The following is a 22527-nucleotide window of genomic DNA, read 5'->3' as shown; positions in this document are numbered from 1 at the left end:
CAGTCCTTGAGCATTGATTAGGCTAACAGTCGACAAAGTCAGATGAGGAAAAGTCGGCTAAATCAGCATAGAGGACATCGGCAAAATCAAAGGAAGTTTTCATTAATAATAAGATTTCTTACAAAGAGAAGCCGATTGTTCAACAAAAGGGAATAGATTACTACTGCTAATCCTATGCTAGTAGATCCCTACTCTAAGGGCTGTTGCTGTCTTCGCCGTCGCTGGGGTAGCTGCCGTTATTGCTGCTGTCGACGAGTTCCTCGTTGCTGCTACTGTGACCTTCAGCGGAGGCTTCTTCCTCATCATCGTCCTCGTCTGACCAAGCCCAGCCCCGGATGCGTTTTGGCGGCGGTTCATCGGAGGAGGTGTCGTCCTCCTGTTCCTTCTTCATGTCAGAGGAGATGTCTTCGTCTTCGTCATCCTCTTCTTCTTCTTTGGTGACGGAGGTGAATTTACCCCGGAAGGGAGGGTCATCGTCGTCGCTCTCCGCCTCCAGTGTTCCGTCAATCAGGAACCGGAGGTCATCTTCCCCGTCAGTTAGGGGCATGGCCCCATCTGACCAGACGAGGTCCTCGCCCTCTGGCACGAAATCGAAGTCCCACTCCCGTTCGTCCCAATGCTTGGGAGCGCGCTTGTTGTACGCCTCCATCTGGTTGTGCCCTGGGATCGACTCACTTGAGGAAGAGGATTGGAGAGAAACGGAAGAGGAGGAAGAGGACGACATGGCTATGGAAGGAGAGGGTTTTTTGGTGCCGATAGCTAGAACAGAGGAAGGGGATGAAGAGGTCTAATCAGTCGGCACGGTTAAATAATGAGGGGCCTAGTGGAGATTCAATGCCACAGCAGTTTCCGAGGAGGCGGTGCCCAAAGACAACGGTCAAATCACGCGGAATAGTTGAGAAGGCAGGACATCATGATGAAGGGTGCTGCGACGGTTCTGCTCTGCCACGACATGACCCGACGAAGAAAAAACAGAGTGATTTTGGAATTATCAATTCCAAAACCAGGGGGGCATGTGTTATCACCAGAATTTGACCGAGTCAGAGGTGGGTCGCGATCAAGATGGGCTTAAAGATTACACATGGAAGAATATACCTGAATCGGCCTTATGTGCAACGTTTGGGCTAGTGTGCCCGTGTATCTGTAATATAGTAGATCGCATCCTAGATTAAAAGATAGAGTTTTACCCGTGCACGGTTAGGTGCACGCCTGAATTAGAAAGTCCCCTGGACTATAAATATGTATCTAGGGTTTATGAAATAAACAACAACCAACGTTCACCATAAATCAATCTCGGCGCATCGCCAACTCCTTCGTCTCGAGGGTTTCTACCGGTAAGCATCATGCTGCCTTGCGATCTAGGCGGCACAAGCTTATTTCGTTGTTCATGCGTTGCTCGTACTGAAGCCTTTTTGATGGCGAGCAACATAGTTATCTTAGATGTGTTAGGGTTAGCATTGTTCTTCGTATCATATGTTGTCGTAGTGCAACCCTTGCATATCTAGCCGCCCTTACACCTATCTTAGGTGTAGGGGCGGCACCCCGCTTGATCATTATTTAGTAGATCCGATCCGTTATGGTTGCTCCTTGTTCTTCAAGGATTAGTTTAATATCTGCAATAGTTAGGCCTTACAAAGGGTTGGAGGATCCAGCGACGCGTAGGGTGTCGTTTGCTAGCCCTAGACAGGATGTTCCGAGGATCAACCTCGTGTTGGTTTTTAGGCCTTGTCTAGGACCGGCTTACGATCACCGTACGTGACCGCGAGGCCCAATCGTGAGTAGGATGATCCGATTATGCGGTGAAAACCCTAAATCGTCGTAGATCGCTTTAGCTTTATCTTGATCAAGCAGGACCACCATATATTCGTGCACCTTGTACGAATCATGGGTGGATCGGCTCCTTGAGCCGATTCACAGGATAACCTGAGAGCCGATCGAGGCTCGTATTTAATGTTTACGTGTATGCCATGCAGGAAACTAAGCGAGGCATCTCCATCACCTTCCTGACCAGGTATAGGTCAGGTGGCACGCCCTTGCACCAGCATCGGACGTGCGTACCAGAGGCTTTGCGGGCCGTCGCTCGGAGGGACCAGGGCCAGCCGCAGCCCTAAGTTGTTCCCGGCTCTACTGTGTTGCCCGTCGTTGCTCGCCGGTGGGTTTCTGACCGCAACACACTTACAACGGCACCTGAAAATAACTTAGTTACCTGGGACCGGAGTGTGAGTGCCTTTTACCTTACCTCCCCGGCAACGGCGCCAGAAAATAGCTTGATGTCTACGCACGCTTCTATTCCTGTAGACAGTGTTGGGCCTCCAAGAGCAGAGGTTTGTAGAACAGCAGCAAGTTTCCCTTAAGTGGATCACCCAAGGTTTATCGAACTCAGGGAGGAAGAGGTCAAAGATATCCCTCTCAAGCAACCCTGCAATCACGATACAAGAAGTCTCTTGTGTCCCAACACACCTAATACACTTGTCAGATGTATAGGTGCACTAGTTCGGTGAAGAGATAGTGAAATACAAGTAGTATGGATGTATATGAGTGGTAATAGCAATCTGAATAAAATATGGCAGCGAGTAAACATGCATTGGAACAGTAAACAAACAGTGACCTCCCTCGGCACTGGCACCAGAAAATAGCTTGCTGGCGTGCAGTTGACGTGGGAGATAGGAATCTTTGTGGTGTAACTTATACGGAAACAAGGCCTAGGGATCATACTTTCACTAGTGGACACTCTCAACATTGATCACATAATAAATAAGTTCTCTTCCTTTGTGCTACATATACTCTTGTTTGATAATAAACACCATTCGTTGTGTAGGGCTTCTAGAGCACCTCAATGCCGGAGTTAACAAGCTCCACAACATTCGATATTCATGTTTAAGTAACCTTTAGAGCATAATAGATCTTTGCAATTTAAACCAAGTACTAACATAGCATACACACTGTCACCTTTACACTATGAAGGGGGAATAGATCACATCAATACTATCATAGTAATAATTAACTCCATAACCTACAAGAGATTATGATCATAACCTACGCCAAGAACTACACGATGCACACACTGTCACCATTACACCATGAAGGAGGAATAGACTACTTTAATAACATCACAAGAGTAGCACATAGACCAATAGTGATACAAAGCTCATCATATGGATCTCAATCATGCAAAGCAATTCATGAGATCATTGTATTGGGGTACAGAGAGAGAGATATTAACCACATAGCTACCGGTAGAGCCCTCAGCCCCGGGGGAGAACTACTCCCTCCTCATCATAGGAGACAGCAGAGGCGATGAAGATGGCGGTGATGTCGATGGAGATGCCTTCCGGGGGCACTTCCCCGTCCCGGCGGCGTGCCGGAACAGAGACTTCTGTCCCCCGAATCTTGGCTTCGCGATGGCGGCGGCTGCGTAACTTTTCTCGTCCCGTGGCTTTTTCTTTTAGGGTTTTCGCGACGGAGTCCTTAAGTAGGCGGAAGGGCAGCCTCGGAGGGGCCCTGGTGGGGCCACACAATAGGGGGCGCGCCCCAGCCCTTGGCCGCGCCGCCCTGGCATGTGGGGCCCCCTGGCTCCCCTCTGGTCTCTCTCCGGTGTTCTGGAAGCTTCGTGGAAAAATAAGATACTGGGCGTTGATTTCGTCCAATTCCGAGAATATTTCCTTACTAGGATTTCTGAAACCAAAAACAGCAGAAAACAGGAACTGGCACTTCGGCATCTCGTCAATAGGTTAGTTCCGGAAAATGCATAAATATGACATAAAGTGTGTATAAAACATGTAGGTATTGTCATAAAACAAGCATGGAACATAAGAAATTATCGATACGTTGGAGACGTATAATCCTCCGAGGATGCCTTTGCCATAAGGCAACGAGCATTGTTGGTGGCGAGGTTCTCATTTGGAGAGTCGAAGAGGGAGATAGAGGGAGTGGTAATGGCGATGGCGGCCACTCCCTCTCCTTCCTTGTTGGAGCTCTTGTCCCCACGTTCTTCATCCTCATCGGAGGAGTATTCTTCTCGAATGATGAAGGCTCTAGGCTTCTTGGTGAAGGAGACCTTGTCGTCATCGGACTTGGGGGAGAACTTGGAGAATCCTTTGGAGGATGACTGGAACTTTTCCTTGCGGATAAGCCTTCCACCATGATCTTCTCTTTTCTCAAACATACATTCCGCGACAAAATGACTCTTGTCCCTGCAATTGTAGCATGTTCTTCCCCTTTGCCCTTCCCTTGGGCTCTTGGAGAAACTTCTTGGAGAATCACGTGATCTTCTTGGTCTTGTGCTTCGGGACTTGTTTCCATCCCAAAATTTCTTGGCGGCGAGAGCCATGTGCTCATGATAATTGATCTTGAGATCATCCGGTCCCCACTCAATGGGATCCTCATCGCTTTCACTAGTCTCATGTACCTTGATCTTCAATGCAAGGTTGGGCTTGCGTGTGTTGTGAGCGCGAGCAACAAGATCCTCCGCATTCTTCTTGGAGATGTCCAAAGCGATGACTTCGCTAAGAACTTCATCGGATGTCATAGCACGGAAGGAGGCGTTTTGGCGGATGGCCGTCAACTTCACTTCCTCATAAGGGAGAAGAGCGTTGTAGAACTTGCGCTTGATCCAATGGTCATCCACGAACGTTGCTCCAAGATCTTGCATTTGTACGGCAAGAGCGATGAGGCGCCGGTACATTTCTTCGGGGGTCTCTCCTTCAATCATGACGAAATTGTCGGCCATGTTGTTCACTTCATCGAAACGAGAGCTTTGGATGCTCGCATTTCCGAGGAAGAGCTTGTCAAGTTTATCCCATGCTTCCTTGGCGGTCTTGAGCGAGCGGATATGAGCGCGGTCCTTTGGCGTGACGGCCATGTGAATCATGTTGATGGCGGTGGCGTTGAGTTGGTCATCCACCACATCCCTTCTTGTCAAGTTCTTTGGATCTCGTGGTGAATAGCCTTCCTCAATGATGCGCCAAAGCTCGGTAGACGCGCTGCGCACATGAGATTTCATCAAGAATTGCCAATTTTCAAAGTTATTTGACTCAAGTAATGGTGGTGAACCATGCGACAAGATATGTGGCATAGGTATTGGAACGTTTATGGTGTAATCACTTGGTGGTGGCACCTCATGATAACCCCCTAGACGTTCCGCAACCGGTGTCTCATCCTTCCCCTTTGTTGAAGTGCCGGTTTCCCGAAGCCCTTCCTTTTGTGGATCTTTTGTCGCTTGCGCGACAAAATCAACAAGAGGAAAGGGGTTAGCTTTTGGTGGGGGATCCTCGGCACTTGCTTTAGGATCAACACTAGGGTTTGGTTTTTGAGCAACCAACTCCATCATCATTGCCTTCATTTGGTTAACAATGGATGACTCCAATTTCTTGAGGTCATCCAACGTAGCCGTTGTGGTATCGACGGGAGATGATGGAGCGGGTGGCACAAGGGAAGGTGACCCATTCGCCACACCCGCATCTTGTTCGGCCATTTCTTAGGCGGTAAAGCCCGAGCAAGAAAACCTTGCTCTGATACCAATTGAATGGATCGTAGCGAACAAGAGGGGAGGGGTGAATGGTTGCTACGTCAAGTTTTAGTCTTTTTCAATTTTAGCGCAACGGAAGATAAAGGTGATTGCTTTAGTGGTGTTGGTGATCCTACAATGATCCTAGAACAAGTGCAACAAGCAAAGGAACAACACAAGATAGTAAGAGTAAGGAGCGGGACAACCGGAGGGCGCGGAGATGAGGCGAGGTTTGTTTCCCGCAGTTCCTCCCACAAAAGGGAGTACGTCTGCGTTGAGGAGGTGCTAGCCTCACACAAGAGGCTAGACGGCCACACCACGAAGGAAGGCCTCACCTTCTTCCTCGAGAGAGCTCCACGAAGGGGCTCCCCCTTCTCCACTAAGGCACCGGTCGAGGCGGTGATTCCTTCACAAGGTTGGGGCGAGCTCCACACCACAAGGAGGCTCCCAACAATCCATGGAGCTAGTACAACACCAAGTTAGCCTACATGGATGCACTTCCTCCAATGTCCCACAATAGGAACCCTAACACCAAGATCCACTAAGGAATAGCAAGTATTGGTGAAATCTCTCTTGGTAGAGCTATAGATCGAGGTCTCCTCCACCACTCCTCAAAATTTGAGCAAGATTGGTTGGATGGTTGGGGAGATCCTCAAGGATTAAGCTCAGCAACAATGGAGAAGAGAGAGAGAAGAGATAAAAACGAATTGGGGAAGAAGGGGCCCTTATATAGGCTCCTCCAAATCCAACCGTTATGTCCAGTTTTTGCCTAAGCGGTACTACCGCTTCCGGGAAGCGGTACTACCGCTCTGAGTTCGAATTCCCCAGATCTGGTCCATGTGGACGCAGAGCGGTACTACCGCTAGAGGTACCGCTCGAGGTACCGCAATGGGGTCAAAACCTTACTGGATCCAAAGCGGTACCAGAGCGGTACCAGAGCGGTACTGCCGTAACTAGTTACGGTACCTGGGCGGTACCATGGGCGGTACTACCGCTCGTGAGCGGTACTACCGCTCCAGGTACCGCAGAGGTACCGTAACTCGTACAGAGGGACAATTCCAGCGCAGAACTCAGAGCGGTACCGTGGGGCGGTACCTATAGGGGTAGCGGTACTACCGCTACAGGTACCGGTAGTACCGGCCTGGCTAAAACTGGTTTTCTTCCCTTTTTTCTCTCCAGCCATGTCACCTCGCGAAACACACACAAAACCAGAAAACCTATAGCTACCCATAACTACGCTTCAGTCTTCCGATCTTGACGTGTCCAGCGAGGTCACCGTGCACTTGCAAATCTAGCAATGATACTCAAGGCACACGGTGAGATAACTCAAGTGTTGTCATCAAACACACAAAACACGGGGTTTAGACTTTGCTCTTTCAACCGGGACTTGGACCTGTTCATTGTATCTCACAAGATGATCGGCGCTTCGAGGAGGCATGGGAGGATGGCTTGACCTTTGACGTGGTATCTTCGTTAGCAACATTCTTGAGGGGGGCCTTTTTATCTATTTCATCTCGCTATCCAAGCTTGAACACAACTTGGCTCGGAAGAGTGAGCCGAAGCCAGTACGGGATATCACGTGCTACAAGCCTACAACGGTTTTACCAAGTTGTCTGAGATGGACCATGTTTATAGAAGGGAGGTTGTTAATCAATCCACATCCGTACCGTAAAATAAGACATCTAACTTTTTTTCTAAAGTAAAACTATATATATATAGTTTGATCAAACTTATAAAAAATTCTATTGAGAACTGTAATATTATATAGGTATAATTTTAAAAAGTATGTCATGATGTTTCTAATGACATTGATTTGGCTTGGTAGATGTCCACAGTTTTAAAGAAACTTAGTCAAAATTTACATTGTTGAATTTTAAAAATATTAGATGCTTTATTTTACGGAATGGAGGTAGTAATAATAACAATAGTACGAGTGAAAGAACATTTCCTTGTTTTTTTGTGTGTTTGATCATAACACTAGCGATATTTGATGTGCGCTGAGTGTTTCAGAAATAGTTTCATTTAGGCACAAGACCGTGAGAGACTCCTAAAAGGGTTGAGAAGATCAAAAACGACGCTCTGTAGTTTGAGGTGGAGAAGCCCTAGGTGTGTACTGATTTTGTGGTTTGTAGATGGGTGGAGAGAGCTCTCTTAAATTTTCCTCTAAAAATTCACTTGGTCTGGCCGGAATCTCCGGCCCGGGCATCTCCTAGAGATGGTGGCTGCGTGTGCAGCGCTTGGTACACGGGCCAGAGGTAGATCGGAGATTCAGCTGGAGTCTCCGGACTGGCCTGGCCCATTAAGTGGCCGGCCACCCCCCATGGGCTTATGGGGCGGCTAGGGTTTGAGGGGAGGGGCGCATGGGCCTCTATGGGGCCCAGCCGACCACACAACTCATTCGCCCCACCTTTTTAGCCCCATATTGATAAGGGATGAAGCTCCACCCCTCCCCTTCCCCTATATATAGTGGAGGGATTTGGAGGAGGAGGGGGGGGCACCTCCCTCTCTATCTAGTTCTCTCTCCCATATGTGGTTTCTCGAAGAGCTACGCACGGAGGGAGTACTCCACCCGATACGCGGGAGCGCTACCGGGATCAAGATCCAGAAGATCTTCTTTCGCACCTTAGCTGGATCTGATGCTGGGAGCGTCGTTGGACACCGTAAGCCTACGATAACTACGAGGTGCAACACTTGGGGCACTTGACGTCTTACGAGAGGACTTCATCTCGGTCCTGAGGTCCTCGTCGTGTACGACTACATCATCCACGTTCTAACGGAACGTTAACCGTTTTCGGTCTACAAGGGTACGTCACCGAAACCTTCCCATTACTGCATTACTAATAAATATAGATCTTGAGCAATCGGGTTACGTTAGTTAGGAAATGTTTGTTTTCCACTACGGAACCCAACATGATGACCACATGGATTGGGCTCCCGAAGCTATCAAGCTTAGCTACAATGAGCACTGGCACTTGCGGCCAAGAACTTTTGGAGTAGCAAGAAGTTCAAGAGCGTCAATTCAAGAGACTCTTCAAGGGACAACATGGTAACAACAGATGAGCAACGCCAAATCGATCGGCCTACATACATATAGGAGTTTAATAATTACTACTGTGTTACAATTGCTAGGTAAAATGGTGCCGGCCATTGGAGCATCATCGTCACGGGAGCAGATCAAGATCAGCCGAGCGGCGCCCTAGAGACGCGAACCTTGAGGCCGTGCGCCATGGAGAGGATGGTCATCATGCGGTACTTGACGGGGTGGCCCTCCACGAGCTCGAACCTGAAGAACCTGCACAGGATGGCCAGCGCCATCTTCATCTGCAGGTACGCCGAGTCCTTTCCTAGGCATATCCGTGGCCCCGCCTGGAACGCCGTGAACTTGAACGGCGACGCGTTGCGGAACCCGCCGTCGTCGCCGATCCACCGCTCCGGCTTGAAACTGGCTGCGTCGGGGCCCCAGTTGTACTCCATCCGCCCCATGGAGTAGGGCACATACGTTACCATCCCGCCGGCGCGCACCTTGGTGCCGTCCGGGAGCACGTCGTCCTCCGCGATGCCCTTCGGGTCCTGCGGCACCGCCGGGTACAGCCGGAGCGTCTCCGTCACGCACGCGTGCAGGTACACCAGCTTCCCGAGCCCGTCGTAGCTCAGGAGGCCAGCGAACTGCGCCACGCGGGCGGTGAAGGCCGATGAGTCGTCGGAGCTCTCGTCGTCTCTGCAGGGGACCAGCGCGATGCCCTCCTCGCGGGCGCGCTCCGCCTCGAAGGCAGCCAGCTCGCGGCGGAGCTTCTCGGCCATGTCCGGGTGCTTCGTGGCCATGTAGGTGAACCACGACAGCGTCGTCGCCGTCGTGTCCCTCCCGGCGATCACGAAGTTGAGCACAACGTCGCGGAGGCCCTTGTCGTCCCCGAACAGGCTGACGTCGTCACCGCCCGCCTCCCCCAGCTCGATGAACCGCGACAGGATGTCGTGCTTGATCTGAACAGTGAACACACACTATTGTGTTATGGAATTTACAAAGACTAGCGATCCAGAGCTTGACGACGATCGGATCACGTAGGTACCTTCTCTTGCTTGCCGCTGGCTCGCGCCTGCACGATCTCGGCCTTGCGGCGGCGGATGACGCTGTAGGTGAACTCATCCACGAGCCTGATGCTCTGCTCCAGCAGAGCCTCCGAGCCGATGTGAAGGAACTTCTTCACGCGCCACAGCGGGTCGATGAACCGCAGCGTCACGATGATGTTGGCGGCGTCGAAGGCCTGCGCGAAGCTGTTCTCTGGGAGGTCCGGCGACAGCGTGCCGATCTCAACCCCGAACCCGACCTTGCAGATCGAGTCCAGCGTCATCCTCATGTACAGTTCCTGAATTGTACAATTAGTTACTTCGTCGGAATCTTCAGGATTTGTCCAAGAAATGTTCAGATAAGCAAGGAAATGAATGATGAGTTACCTGCATGTCTACAACTTTGTCAGCCTTGCAAGCTTGGCTCAGTATGCTCGACAGCTTCAGAGAGTACTCCCTGAACACGATTGTGCTGAAATCTCTCAGGTTCTTGGAAGCAAACTCGAAGCTCGCCGTCTTCCTCTGCTTCCTCCACAGCTCACCGTCGGCGTTGAATATGCCATCGCCGAGCAGCACGTCCATGTAGGATCTGTATACCACTCCCTACACACGCGATTCCGGACATTTACACCACTGTCAGCACTGAACCCTGGCATGTCTCAGAAGCCTGAAGAAGAGTTCTTTCACCTTGGGGTAATTGCTGAAGTTGGTTTTGAGCACATGCTCGACGTTCACCGGGTCGGCGATGTAGGTGTATGAGGTGAAGGGCATGTCGACGGTCACCGTCCGGTACTTGGCCAGGTACTCCACGAGCCAGTCGTGCATTCTGGAGTAGTTCCTCAGCTGCTCCAGCGTCGCGCCGATGACCGGCCATGACCTTGGCCCCTTCTGCTTCCTCAGGCTCCACCTGTGGACCAAGACCCACGAAAGGAACACGAGGAAGACGGCGATGAACTTGTGGGGCCCTGCTAGCGGGAAGAACGCCGTTGCCGGCAGGGCGTGATCTTCCTCCATGGAGCTGCTCATCAAGGGGGTTCAATCAGTCTACAGGAGAATTAGTTGTATGTAGCATTTGGATGGCTCGGTTTAGGTGATATATGCTGCCAGGCACCAAACTTTAGGACAATCTTGGTGTGAGCGAGAATTAAGATTGGCCTCATTCACATGGTGTCCCTAACCTAACCCCCTGACGAGCTGGAACTTACCGTTTGTATCCTTTTTGTGATCTGTTCACCAAGAAAAAACTCGTTTGTATATGCATAGTAACTCGGTATGTTGTGTGTGTTTTGTGCTAAGCCAGATCACGGATTCTGCATTCTCTTCCTGTTTTGCTGTACGTCTAGTTGAAGTATTTGATGACAGTTAGGATTGTGCTTATTTCATCTTCAGCGATGGACCATGCTTATAGTCCCTCTGGTCTGTAATATTAATTGCACCAAACATGTACATAGTGACTTGATTTAGGTACATTGTTACATCTTTCAGTGAAACAATTTGTGAAGCCAAAGCAGAGCAAGTTGAGAAAATTATGAATTTGCGAAGCCAAAGCAGAGCAATTTCAGTGAAACATTGTTACATCAAGAAGTTCTTTGATGCTCTCACTATAGGAAATATTGATGGAAGCAAGTCACCTTCTATTTATTAGGAACTTGTAGCAGAAGCTGTGAATATGAAGAACATCACTTGATAAATGACATCGATAAAATGTGAGAATTCAGGTCAAACACTGAATGAATTACCCAAAACCAAGACCAATAGAGCATACAAATAGAGCTCTCATGTATGATCTTGATTCGAAACAAAACATTGTGCAAACAAGAGCATTTGCTTCAACATAAACCTATCTGAACTGAGGAATGAAGAATAGAAGCAAGAATAAATATCTAGAAGCTTTTGCTGTTGTCCCCCTCCAATCTAAGTCTGAAGAGAGCCCTCATTGCCTGCCTTTTCACTACCTTGCCATAGGTGGCCCTCCCAATCCTCACCACCTTGTCCTCAACCTCTAGCCGATTGCCGCAACTATTGCCATCATTGGCACCCCTCAGCATTGCCTTCAGCACACTCTCACAACCGCCGACCGCGCTGGCTACGCTAAATGCGATGACGGCCTCGCTAGGAACCCTCCTCTCCCACTTCCTCAGCAACCTGCCATTATCGAACAAGGCGGAGTACGCACTCCAGAAGGATGCTCGCAAGAATGCCTTTCGCCTCTCCTTCACCATGGACTTCCTCATCTTGTCCTCAAGCCGCACCACCAGTGCTCCCATGTCCCCTCCTCCATTAACCAACTCATTCTCTGATCTGACGAGTTCTTGCCTGAGAACGGTGTCCTCGTCTTCAAACCGGCATCGGTCACACCGGCATTCAAACCCCCACGCCCTTGCCGCCTCCCGGCGCTTCCCCACCGGCATGAGCACCTCGAAATAGGGAAATGTGACCTCCTCCCCGGCCTTGATGTCCCTCGAGGCGTGAACAACGGTATGATCTCCGACATGGGTGCGCCGTGCATTTGGATGGCAGGAATGGTTTATCAACGACGGCAAGATCCACAGTCCCACACCGCAGTTGATGATGCCACTGTTGCCAAGCAGATTGGCTGATGGTGCGTCCTCGGTCAAGGAATTCACGTCGAGCACCTTCATGATCCTGTCCACATCAAGAGCCTCTTGACCCCCTGTCTCCGGCACGCCGTCACCAAGCTCCTCTGGTTCTTGCTTGAACAATGCCATATCCGGGACGTCGAGCTCCTCCTCCTGCTCCTCGCCGGTGGACAGAGTATAGATCAGAGAAGCTGTCCTCGGGCACTTCTCAGCGGCGTCGAGCACCTTGTCTACAAAGTCCTTCCAGACCACCATCTTCTCTCCCCCATCGGCCGCGTCCGGAATTACCCCTCTCCCTATCGCCACAGCCTTGGAGATCATCAGAGTGCCCCCGGCCTCGACGCCCTTCACGGCAAAGACCCCCCGGCCGCCGTGAGCGGACCGGCGCACCTCCACAGGCCCGACGTGCTCCGCGAGATCTGGGCACTTGCCGGAGAACCCCGCGAGCACCCAATCGGACAAATCCACAGCCCCGCTCCTCGCCTGCGCGTCCAGGCGCCTGCACTGCTCGAGCAGCTCCCGCACATCGTCTGCGCCGCTGCCCGCGGGGAGCACAGCGCGGAAGCAGTCGGCGGCGAGCGCGTACCGGCCGAGGCCGCGGAGCACGGCGCCCTTGGCGAGCAGCGCGGCCGGGTGGGCCGGATCGGCCGCGAGCGCGGCGTCGCAGTCGGCGAGCGCGCCGGATAAGTCGCCGAGGCGCGCGCGGCCGTCGGCGCGGTGGGCGAGCGCGGAGCAGAGGATCCGGCGGTCCGTGGCGGCGGCGTCGACGATGCGGGTGCAGACGCTGATGTACCCCGCCCAGTCCTCCTTGAGCAGCAGCCGCGTCGCCTGGCTCCGCAGCTCCTGCAGCACCTCGTCGTCGAGACCGTCTCGAGCTCCGGCGGCCATCGTCGACGCGCGGGGGCGCGTGAGATCGGCGCCGTTGGTCTGAGCTAGTTTGTTGGTGTTTGAGCTGCGAGTGGTGTGCAGCAGTGTGGCGGCTATGTCGGGGGTGTTTGTTCGGGCTCGAAAGTTTTCAATGCCTTTGGATTGTAACGTTCGGATCTGGAGCTGGAGTAGCAACGATGCTGTCAGTGTAGGTCAGGTGTTTTTATTGCCGGTCAACACAATGACTGTCAGAGTGGCTGTATTTTAGAAAAGAAATACTCCCTCCGTCCCATGTTATCTACTCCATTAAAATTTAGATGTATCTAGCTGTTATTTATTAGCTCAGCCCCAACTGTTATTACATTTTCCACTGGAACTAACAAAATATGAACTTATACTCCTTAAAGTTAAATTTCACAAATTGTTGAACTATTTAGGAAAAGATATGAATATATGGGAAATGCATTTTAGGTCATAGGTGTAGATGCACCCATTATTTAAAAAACCTGTTTTAAATGTCAAAAAATAGATGTACACATGTACATTCTATGTCCGCACACATATTTTCTCGAAAGAATGACAATTCCATTTTATAGCAGCTTCTGTTTTTTGGCATGTTGGACAGGTGCCTCGTGACTCTTGTTCCGCCTTTTGTGTGAGCTCCTCAGATATTAGGGTTGCTGAGGTTCCAAGCTACTATGGATCAGGCCGGTCGTGGGATGTTTATCCTGACCTTGATTTGAATTTGAATGCCATTTGGCATTCCACTTGTCCACTTTGATTTTTTTTATTGTGTGGAGGTTATACAAGAACAAAGAATGGAAGATAAAAATGAAGATGATAATATGAAGAAACAATAGCTAGGACTTTAGATTTAGGTTTTCATTTTCTATTTGGAAACTTGTAATTTTATTTATTTATTTAGTTGTTGTAAAAAAACATTGTATGATGTGTTAAGATCAATAAAGTTGTAATTTATCTACTTTTTAGGTGTTGTAACTTATTCTATTAAGTTTTGAATTCCATTTTTAAAGTAACGGCTTGATTTCAAATTCTTTACTTGTTTACAGTTCAAATATGAATTCAAAGTGTGTATTTGATCTTCAATTCAAATTTCCCCCCTAAAAAACCCTAGTTTTCAAAGAGGTCATATCGAAAACTATAGCACTCTCTCCACGACTAAACTCTAATTCACAACGAGAGAGAGACATCGACCCCCCTAGGTTTTAGTTCTAAGGCGTGATTTTTTTTCCCCGTTTTGAGATGCAAATGCACAACCCCTTCTAAAACTACCTCGCAATTTTCCTAAAACCTGGGATGTTACACCTACACCCCTATTAATTCATGGCAAGATGGATATGGGTTAGGTGAGCCTAGACCTAGCTCCATATTTTGCACTACCACCCGCACCCTCCATTCGTGGCGGAGTCTTTCCTCGAAAGAATTCGAGGTCTACATCTCTATGTCTCGGGATCTTATGTGGTGTGGTTTTGGGAATCGGGAGAAACCCCTGTCAGCAAGTTCAACGTTGACGCAATGGCAGATCTGAATGTCACCATTCCTCCCTTGAGGACGTTGCTCCTCTTCCACTCTCTGCCAAGTGCCAAGGGAACCCCTAAGACTAACTTGCTAATTTCGTTGCTTTTGTACTGTCGTGGACATGCTTTCTCCCACTTGGAGTACAAAGTATGGTATTTCGAGCTTTGCCTTTTTGCTGTCGGGCAGATACGTGTAGTTCCAGCTTCTAGGATTTGTAAACCGGTGGAGAAAAATAACTTCCAAAGTGTGTCCGCCTTTTTTTTGAACGGGAAAGGTCCCGAAGGACCTAGTTTCTGCATTAATATGGCGGCAGGTACACGATTACATGAAGGACCCCAAAGAAAAGAGAATTACAGCCTGGCCCATAACTTTTACAACGAGCACCCTTGAGGAGATCGCAAAAAAGCGATCCAGTCCTTGCTCATCGCCGCCGATGGAGAACCTACAGCTGCGGCCGTTCCTGTCACCACCGGGGACAGAACCACTTGGGGCAGCAGGAGCGGATGCTGCCGCGCTGAGGTCGGAGAAGATCCACCTCTGGAGGAAGTAGTAGCCCGAGTCACAGTGGAGTATGGCGAGGCCATCCCTTTGGCCGAAGATAGCGGAAGCCAGACAACGACGTCGCTTGGATATCGCCGGAGTACACACAGAAACCACAACTCCCCAACACTTCCCAACGCCAGCGACCAACGAACCCTCTCCCCTCTCCCCCTCGCCGCCACGGCCGGCCAAGAGAGCGAGCAGAGCATAGAGATCACTAACCGGGAGGTGGCTGCGCTTATTGACAGAGCCTATGCTGGAGCTCTCCCCTTTCGTCTTCCTCCTTGGAGACGCGACGAAGAAGACCAGCAACCACCGCCTGGTGACGCGCAGACACACCAGCACGGTGAAGCTCAACATGGCCTTATTTTCGGAGATGGCTGGCTGCAGCTCCCCCACTTGCCCCGGCTCCTGCCACCGGAGGGAAGCAGTAAAGAACACCCAAACCAAGATGAGCCAGATCTGGCTAGAGAGATCCAGCTTCCTATTCCAAAACACCACTAAGGGATCAAACCCTGATCTACTACCTACCCTACCAGATCCGGCACCTCCCCTCAGCCGTCTCCGACCAGCAACACCGGCGAAAGAGGCCTTAGGGCATCTCCAACCGGGCGACCCAAACGGACGCGCTGGGCCGTCCGTTTTGGGCCGTTTGCGTACCCGAGCGGACGCGCGGACGGAGCCCCGCGTCCGCGCGTCCGTTTGGGTCGCAGGCTGCGCCCAACGCAGCGGCCACCCATTTGGCCATTTGGCCTATTTCTTTGGAAAATAGGTCCTCTGGCCACAGATCCTTATAAACAATGTCTAACAAATATAGAATAATATCTCGTAAACATAGAAGAATATATAATAAACATAAAATATTATCAAATAGCATAAAATATTATCAAATGTACCATGATAAATCAAATAAAATGTGCCATAGTTTGCAAAAAATATAAAAATTACAATTGAGATTGTCTAACTCAATTTGGGCGCTCGAGGATCTCCTTCTGTCTCTTCTCGAACCAAGTTCTCTTTGCCTCGCTCATGTTGGTCAAGTCGGCGTTCATGATGAGGTTGTCCTCGGCTTGGCGTTTGAGCTCAACTTCCTTCGCCTTCAGCTCCACCTCTTTGGTGTAGGATAACGTTGCATAGAAAACAAAAATTTTCCTACCGCGAACACGCAATCCAAGCCAAGATGCAATCTAGAAGACGGTAGCAACGAGGGGGTATCGAGTCTCACCCTTGAAGAGATTCCAAAGCCTACAAGATGAGGCTCTTGTTGCTGCGGTAGACGTTCACTTGCCGCTTGCAAAAGCGCGTAGAAGATCTTGATCACGATCGCTTCCGGCGCCACGAACGGGCAGCACCTCCGTACTCGGTCACACGTTCGGTTGTTGATGAAGACGACGTCCACCTCCCCGTTCCAGCGGGCAGCGGAAGTAGTAGCTCCTCTTGAATCCGGCAGCACGACGGCGTGGTGTCGGTGTCGATGGAGATCTCCGGCGGAGCTTCGCTAAGCATATGCGGGAGAAGTAGTGGAGGAGGGGTGCTAGGGTTTGGGGAGAGGGGTGCCTTGGGCGCCGGCCACAAAGGGGGGCAGCCAAGGTTGGAGGCAAGAGTGGCCGGCCACCCTCCCCTTGTCCCTCATTATATAGGTGGAAGCCCCAAGAGTTGTAGTCCAAGTCTTCGAATAAGACCCCAACAACAAAACCTCCCAAAAGTGGGAAACCTACTCAAGGGGGGAGTCCTACTCAAGGTGGGACTCCCACCTTTCCTTGAGGTGGGGCTGGCCGGCCACCAAGGTGGAGTCCACCTTGGACTCCTCCCCTTTAGGGTTTGGCCGGCCATGCTAGTGGAGTCCCTCCGGGACTCCACTTTCCATAGTGCCATTTTTCCGGACTTTTCTAGAACCTTCTAGAACCTGCCATAAATGCACCGGATCATTTCCAAACTTGGAATATGACTTCCTATATATGAATCTTATTCTCCGGACCATTCCGGAACTCCTCGTGATGTCCGTGATCTCATCCGGGACTCCGAACAAATATTCGAACTCCATTCCATATTCAAGTTCTACCATTTCAACATCCAACTTTAAGTGTGTCACCCTACGGTTCGTGAACTATGCGGACATGGTTGAGTACTCACTCCGACCAATAACCAATAGCGGGATCTGGAGATCCATAATGGCTCCCACATATTCAACGATGACTTTAGTGATCGAATGAACCATTCACATACAATACCAATTCCCTTTGTCACGCGATATTTTACTTGTCCGAGGTTTGATCTTCGGTATCACTCTATACCTTGTTCAACCTCGTCTCCTGACAAGTACTCTTTACTGCATCAGTGGTATGTGGTCTCTTATGAACTCATTCATATGCTTGCAAGACATTAGACGACATTCCACCGAGAGGGCCCAGAGTATATCTATCCGTCATCGGGATGGACAAATCCCACTGTTGATCCATATGCCTCAACTCATACTTTCCGGATACTTAATCCCACCTTTATAACCACCCATTTACGCAGTGGCGTTTGATGTAATCAAAGTACCTTTCCGGCATAAGTGATTTACATGATCTCATGGTCATAAGGACTAGGTAACTATGTATCGAAAGCTTATAGCAAATAACTTAATGACGAGATCTTATGCTACGCTTAATTGGGTGTGTCCATTACATCATTCATATAATGATATAACCTTGTTATTAATAACATCCAATGTTCATGATTATGAAACTAATCATCCATTAATCAACAAGCTAGTTTAAGAGGCATACTAGGGACTTCTTTGTTTGTCTACATATCACACATGTACTAATGTTTCGGTTAATACAATTATAGCATGATATATAAACTTATCATAAACATAAAGATATAAATAATAACCACTTTATTATTGCCTCTAGGGCATATCTCCTTCAGTCTCCCACTTGCACTAGAGTCAATAATCTAGTTTACATTTGTAAAGATATAACACCTTGGCCTTCTGGTGCTTTATCATGTTTTGCTCACGGGAGAGGTTTTAGTCAATGGATCTGACATGCTCAGAAACGTATGTATTTTGTAATTCATTTACGTCTCAACGCATCACTCATTTCCAAATGAGTCGGCATTAAATATGTTTGATCTTCTGGTGGAACCTTAATTCCGCTGTCTGAAATATGTCACTTATATTGTCATACACAATATAGCTTCAAAGTTCGACTCATTTTAACTACACCAAGTTCTCAAAGAACCTCTTGACTTAACATCCTTTGTCATTGTCAAAACAATGACATACTCTGCCTTCTTTTATAGAATCCGTCACAATATTTAGAACTCTTCTAAATCTAGCATAGACAACTTCTAGCTCATTGTGCTACCTTTTAAACAACACTTAGTCTAATTTGAGATTGAAATTATATTTTATATGTGACAAAACCAATATCGGTGTAACACCTTACAGCGATTTGTTTATCATTTCGTCATACAAATATATATATATATATATCCTTAGTTCTTCTAAAGTACTCAAGGATATTCTTACTGTCGTCCCATGATCATCTTATGAATCATTCCGGTATATGCTCATAACATTTTAGAGCACAAGATATCTGATTTTTTACATTTTATTCGTGATCTAAAATCACTCATGTGTTTTTACTCATCGAGTGTCAGATACACTCAAGTCTTGTTAAACCTTCACATGACAAGAACATTTTCTTAATATTTCTATATTGAACTACTTCAATATCCATCATATGTACTTTGACTTAAACTTATTTATGTGTTTCAATCTATCTTCATAGATCTTGACACTAAATTTGTTTCAGTCCATATCCTTTCATTGAAGTTAATTCTCAATGAAACCTTTTTAATCAAGTATATAATTACATCATTTATAACCAACTATATGTCACCTACATAAAGTATTATAAATGTGTCTTAGCGCTCCCACTTAATTTCTTGCAAATGCAAGCCTCTTCATTGTTTCTGATGAAATCAAAAACTCTTTGACTATTTCATCTAGTGAAGATTCAAACTCCGCTATACTTACTTCATCAAATTGAAGTTTGTATACCTATCTAGTATTCCACGGATCAGCAAAACTCTTGGTTGTATCTTGTATACACCTTTAATACACACTTCTGATAAGTAATGTATTTTGCCATCCTACTAACATATCTCATAAAGGAAATATGTAGTGATTACTAGAATAATCCATATAGACTTTAAGCATTGCTACGGAAGATCTAATCTTGTCGTAGTCAACTCTTTGAACTTTGTCGTAAACAACTTTTCGACAAGTTAAGCTTCTTCAAGGATATTTCATCCAAGTCCATCAATTTTATAGATCTATTTACTTTCAAAAAGTATTCATCTATCTTGGATTTCATGGCGTATGGCCATTTTAACGGAGTCAGGGCCCATCATAACTTCTTTGTTTTGTAGTTGGTTTATCATTGTTCAAAATCAATCCTTTGTCCACAAATCATTTATTTGATCACAAAGTAAACCATACCTACAAGGTTCAATATGTACTTCGATCTCCATGGCTAAAACACTTTGTAGTCATGAGAGCCATGATCGTCGTGACCGCTTCCGAAACAAATTCTGATGCTGCGCTATTCTGATCATTATGCTCAGGTTCATAAACCTTATCAAATTATATTGTCCTCCCACTCAAATACTTCACTAGAAACAATTTCTCGGAAATAAGAAACATTGACAAACACTTTTGTCTTTGTCTCGTGGGAAGAATTCCCAATCAAATCTCTGGGATAACCAACAAAGACATTCATCCGATTTTGGTTGTAAACTTATTTACTTATGCTATGCATACCAAAATTTAAGAAAAGATTAACAGGTTTCTTACCTATGCCATAACTCGTATGGTGTCATTTCAACGGATCATGATGATGCTCTATTTAGTGTAAAAAGCGGTAGTCACTAAAGCATAATCCACAAAAATATAATGGCGTCATAATATTTTTATCTCATCATTAATCCAACAAGGTTTGGATACATATCTTGGATACTTCATCATCACTATGATACTCCAAGAAACGTGAGTTGTAGAACAATTTCATAACTCTCTTAGATGTTCGCTAAAACTCGTAATTCAAATATTTCCACCATGATCCAATCATAGATATTTGATTTTTCTATTACGATGATTTCCACTTCATGTTTCATGAAGTAGAAGAATCTTCCGCACACAACTATGCCCAGTGAACCACATACATCATCATGTATTTTTCCACTAAGTTAGTTGTCCGTTCTACTTTTGGCCTATGAACGGTATTTTAATCATTCTCTTTAGAAAAGATTTGCAAGCGCCAAATGATTCAAAAATCAAATGACTCCAAAAATCCATTTGCATGGAGTTCCTTCATGCGTTCCTTTCTAACATGACCTAAATGGCGGTTCCACAAATAAGTGGAATTCAAATCATTTGCCTTATGGCATTTTAGCATCAGTGTTATGTATGTGTGTTTCACCATTAAGATTTATAATAATTTATCCATCGTATATGGAGTAATGTCATAATTTGAACAACTCATTGTTTTCATTTGACCAGAGCAAAATAACAATTATTAAGTTCTTTATTATAAATTCTAAGGGCTAGATAGAATGCTAACGACGAACATAATAACACTTTATTTTGTTCCAGGCGAACATTCTTATCATATTCCTTGTCAGTCACTTAGGCCATTGTATTCTTGTATTGCGTTGTTTTGTATGACACTTCATACCAACCAATATAGTACTAATACCCAAGAATTTCATAGTGTGACTTAACTAGGAATACAACCATAACATGTATATCATTTATATACACCTGAGCTAGACTTTCTAGTCTTTTCTTTTCTTTTGCCAAAATATCTTTTGCAGTTTCTCTTTTAGCTTTCCTCATTATTCAGAAAAACATTTCAACATCAATAACTTCTAGGTTTGTTGGTCAAATACCAATAACCTTGAGGTTCTTACTTTGAAGTTGATCATCATATGACAAGTGTTTCAGATTTCACTATTAGTAACTTTGTAATATGATGAACAATTTCACTCATAATTTTATCCATCAATTCATGATAACTTTCTGAGACCATGTCTGTACATGCTAGGCTCATAAAGTTTAAACCTTAGTATTCGCATATGCAAATCTGGCTTGCACCCGTTGGAAGCACACGTAGAATCTATAACACCCGATCATCACGTGATGCTTCGAAACGACGAGTCTTAGCAACGGTGCATACTAAGGACAATCACTTCATGGATATGCGAATATCGTTAGTGCCCCAATAGTTGGAGGATTGGGACGCCTTGCGTCTTCAACCTTCGTACATTCCCATAAAACTTATGAGTTTATGTAGTCTCACCAAATTTATATTCTATCATCTTGCAATAAGGTCTTAGATATCACATATATCTCGTACCTTGATTATTTCTGAAAACTAAATTTTCAGCTCCTTACTTTTCAAACAGATTTGAACTTCAAGTTTCACGGAGACAAGATAACTTTAGGTACTAATTGGAACCATAGCTATTTGAATCAACAATGTGAGGTTTACTAAAAGTTTGCAATAGGACTTAATTAATTCTTGAATCTTTAACAATACGGTACCAATCCGTAAAGTTTCTTGTCAGATTTTAACAGTATTTCTATCTCAATAACAAGACTAGCGCATGGTAGAAAACGGATGCCAATACTACAAAATTAATTCAAAATACTACTCAGACTATGTTTATGATAATTAGTTCATGTTTTAATCTAATTACCAATGAACTCCCACTTAATACAACATCCCTCATAGTTGTTAAGTGGTACACGATCCAAATCCACTACACCAAAACCGATCATCACGTGAGATGATGTAGCTTCAATGGTGAACATCAACATGTTGATCATATCATCCATATGACTCGTGTTCAACCTTTCGGTTTCCGTTGTCCCGAGGCCATGTCTGTACATGCTAGGCTCGTCAAGCAAACCCAAGTATTCCGCGTGTGCAACATGGCTTACACCCGTTGTATGTGAATCGTTGAATCTATCACATCCGATCATCACGAGATGCTTTGAAATGACGAACTGTTACAACGGTGCATACGAGGGGAGAACACTTTATTATCTTGATATTAATGTGAGGGATCATCTTATAATGCTACCGTCGCGATCTAAGCAAAATAAGATGCATAAAGGATTAACATCACATGCAGTTCATATGTGATATGATATGGCCCTTTTGTCTTTGCGCCTTTGATCTTCATCTCCAAAGCACGGACATGATCTCCATCATCAACGGGCATGATCTCCATCATTGTCGGCGTAGCGTCAAGGTTCATGGCGCCGTCTTCATGGTTGTTCACCTCATGTAGCAACTATTACAACTACTTTGAAATACTACTCAACATGAAAATTAAAGACAACCATAAGGC

At 46.8% G+C, this 22527-nt stretch overlaps 2 protein-coding genes across 2 annotated transcripts; both read right to left on the bottom strand.

Moving 5' to 3' along the window:
- Positions 1-8657: 8657 nt before the first annotated feature.
- On the bottom strand, positions 8658-10735 carry LOC127349196 (cytochrome P450 704B1). The gene is made up of 4 exons (XM_051374971.2): positions 10259-10735; positions 9959-10174; positions 9574-9870; positions 8658-9487 (listed from the first exon to the last, which is right to left on the bottom strand). The coding sequence occupies exons 1-4, from the start codon at positions 10595-10597 to the stop codon at positions 8687-8689; spliced, it is 1653 nt and encodes a 550-aa protein (XP_051230931.1). The 5' UTR covers positions 10598-10735; the 3' UTR covers positions 8658-8686.
- A 506-nt stretch (positions 10736-11241) lies between these two features.
- On the bottom strand, positions 11242-13184 carry LOC127296885 (methyltransferase FGSG_00040). The gene has a single exon (XM_051327114.2). It carries the CDS (start codon positions 13057-13059, stop codon positions 11455-11457), a length of 1605 nt encoding a protein of 534 aa, XP_051183074.1. The 5' UTR covers positions 13060-13184; the 3' UTR covers positions 11242-11454.
- Positions 13185-22527: the final 9343 nt, after the last annotated feature.

Source organism: Lolium perenne, chromosome 4 (genome assembly GCF_019359855.2).
Source record: "Lolium perenne isolate Kyuss_39 chromosome 4, Kyuss_2.0, whole genome shotgun sequence".
NCBI lineage: Eukaryota > Viridiplantae > Streptophyta > Magnoliopsida > Poales > Poaceae > Lolium > Lolium perenne.
Note: the sequence above shows the minus strand (reverse complement) of the source record. Positions and strands in the feature narration are given on the sequence as shown.

Coding starts and splice junctions, on each gene's coding strand:
- LOC127349196 (XM_051374971.2), bottom strand. CDS start 10,597: ATGAGCAGCTCCATGGAGGAAGATCACGCCCTGCCGGCAACGGCGTTC. Junction 9,871..9,958: donor ACAAAGTTGTAGACATGCAG/GTAACTCATCAT, acceptor TGTACAATTCAG/GAACTGTACATGAGGATGAC. Junction 9,488..9,573: donor CCAGCGGCAAGCAAGAGAAG/GTACCTACGTGA, acceptor TTCACTGTTCAG/ATCAAGCACGACATCCTGTC.
- LOC127296885 (XM_051327114.2), bottom strand. CDS start 13,059: ATGGCCGCCGGAGCTCGAGACGGTCTCGACGACGAGGTGCTGCAGGAG.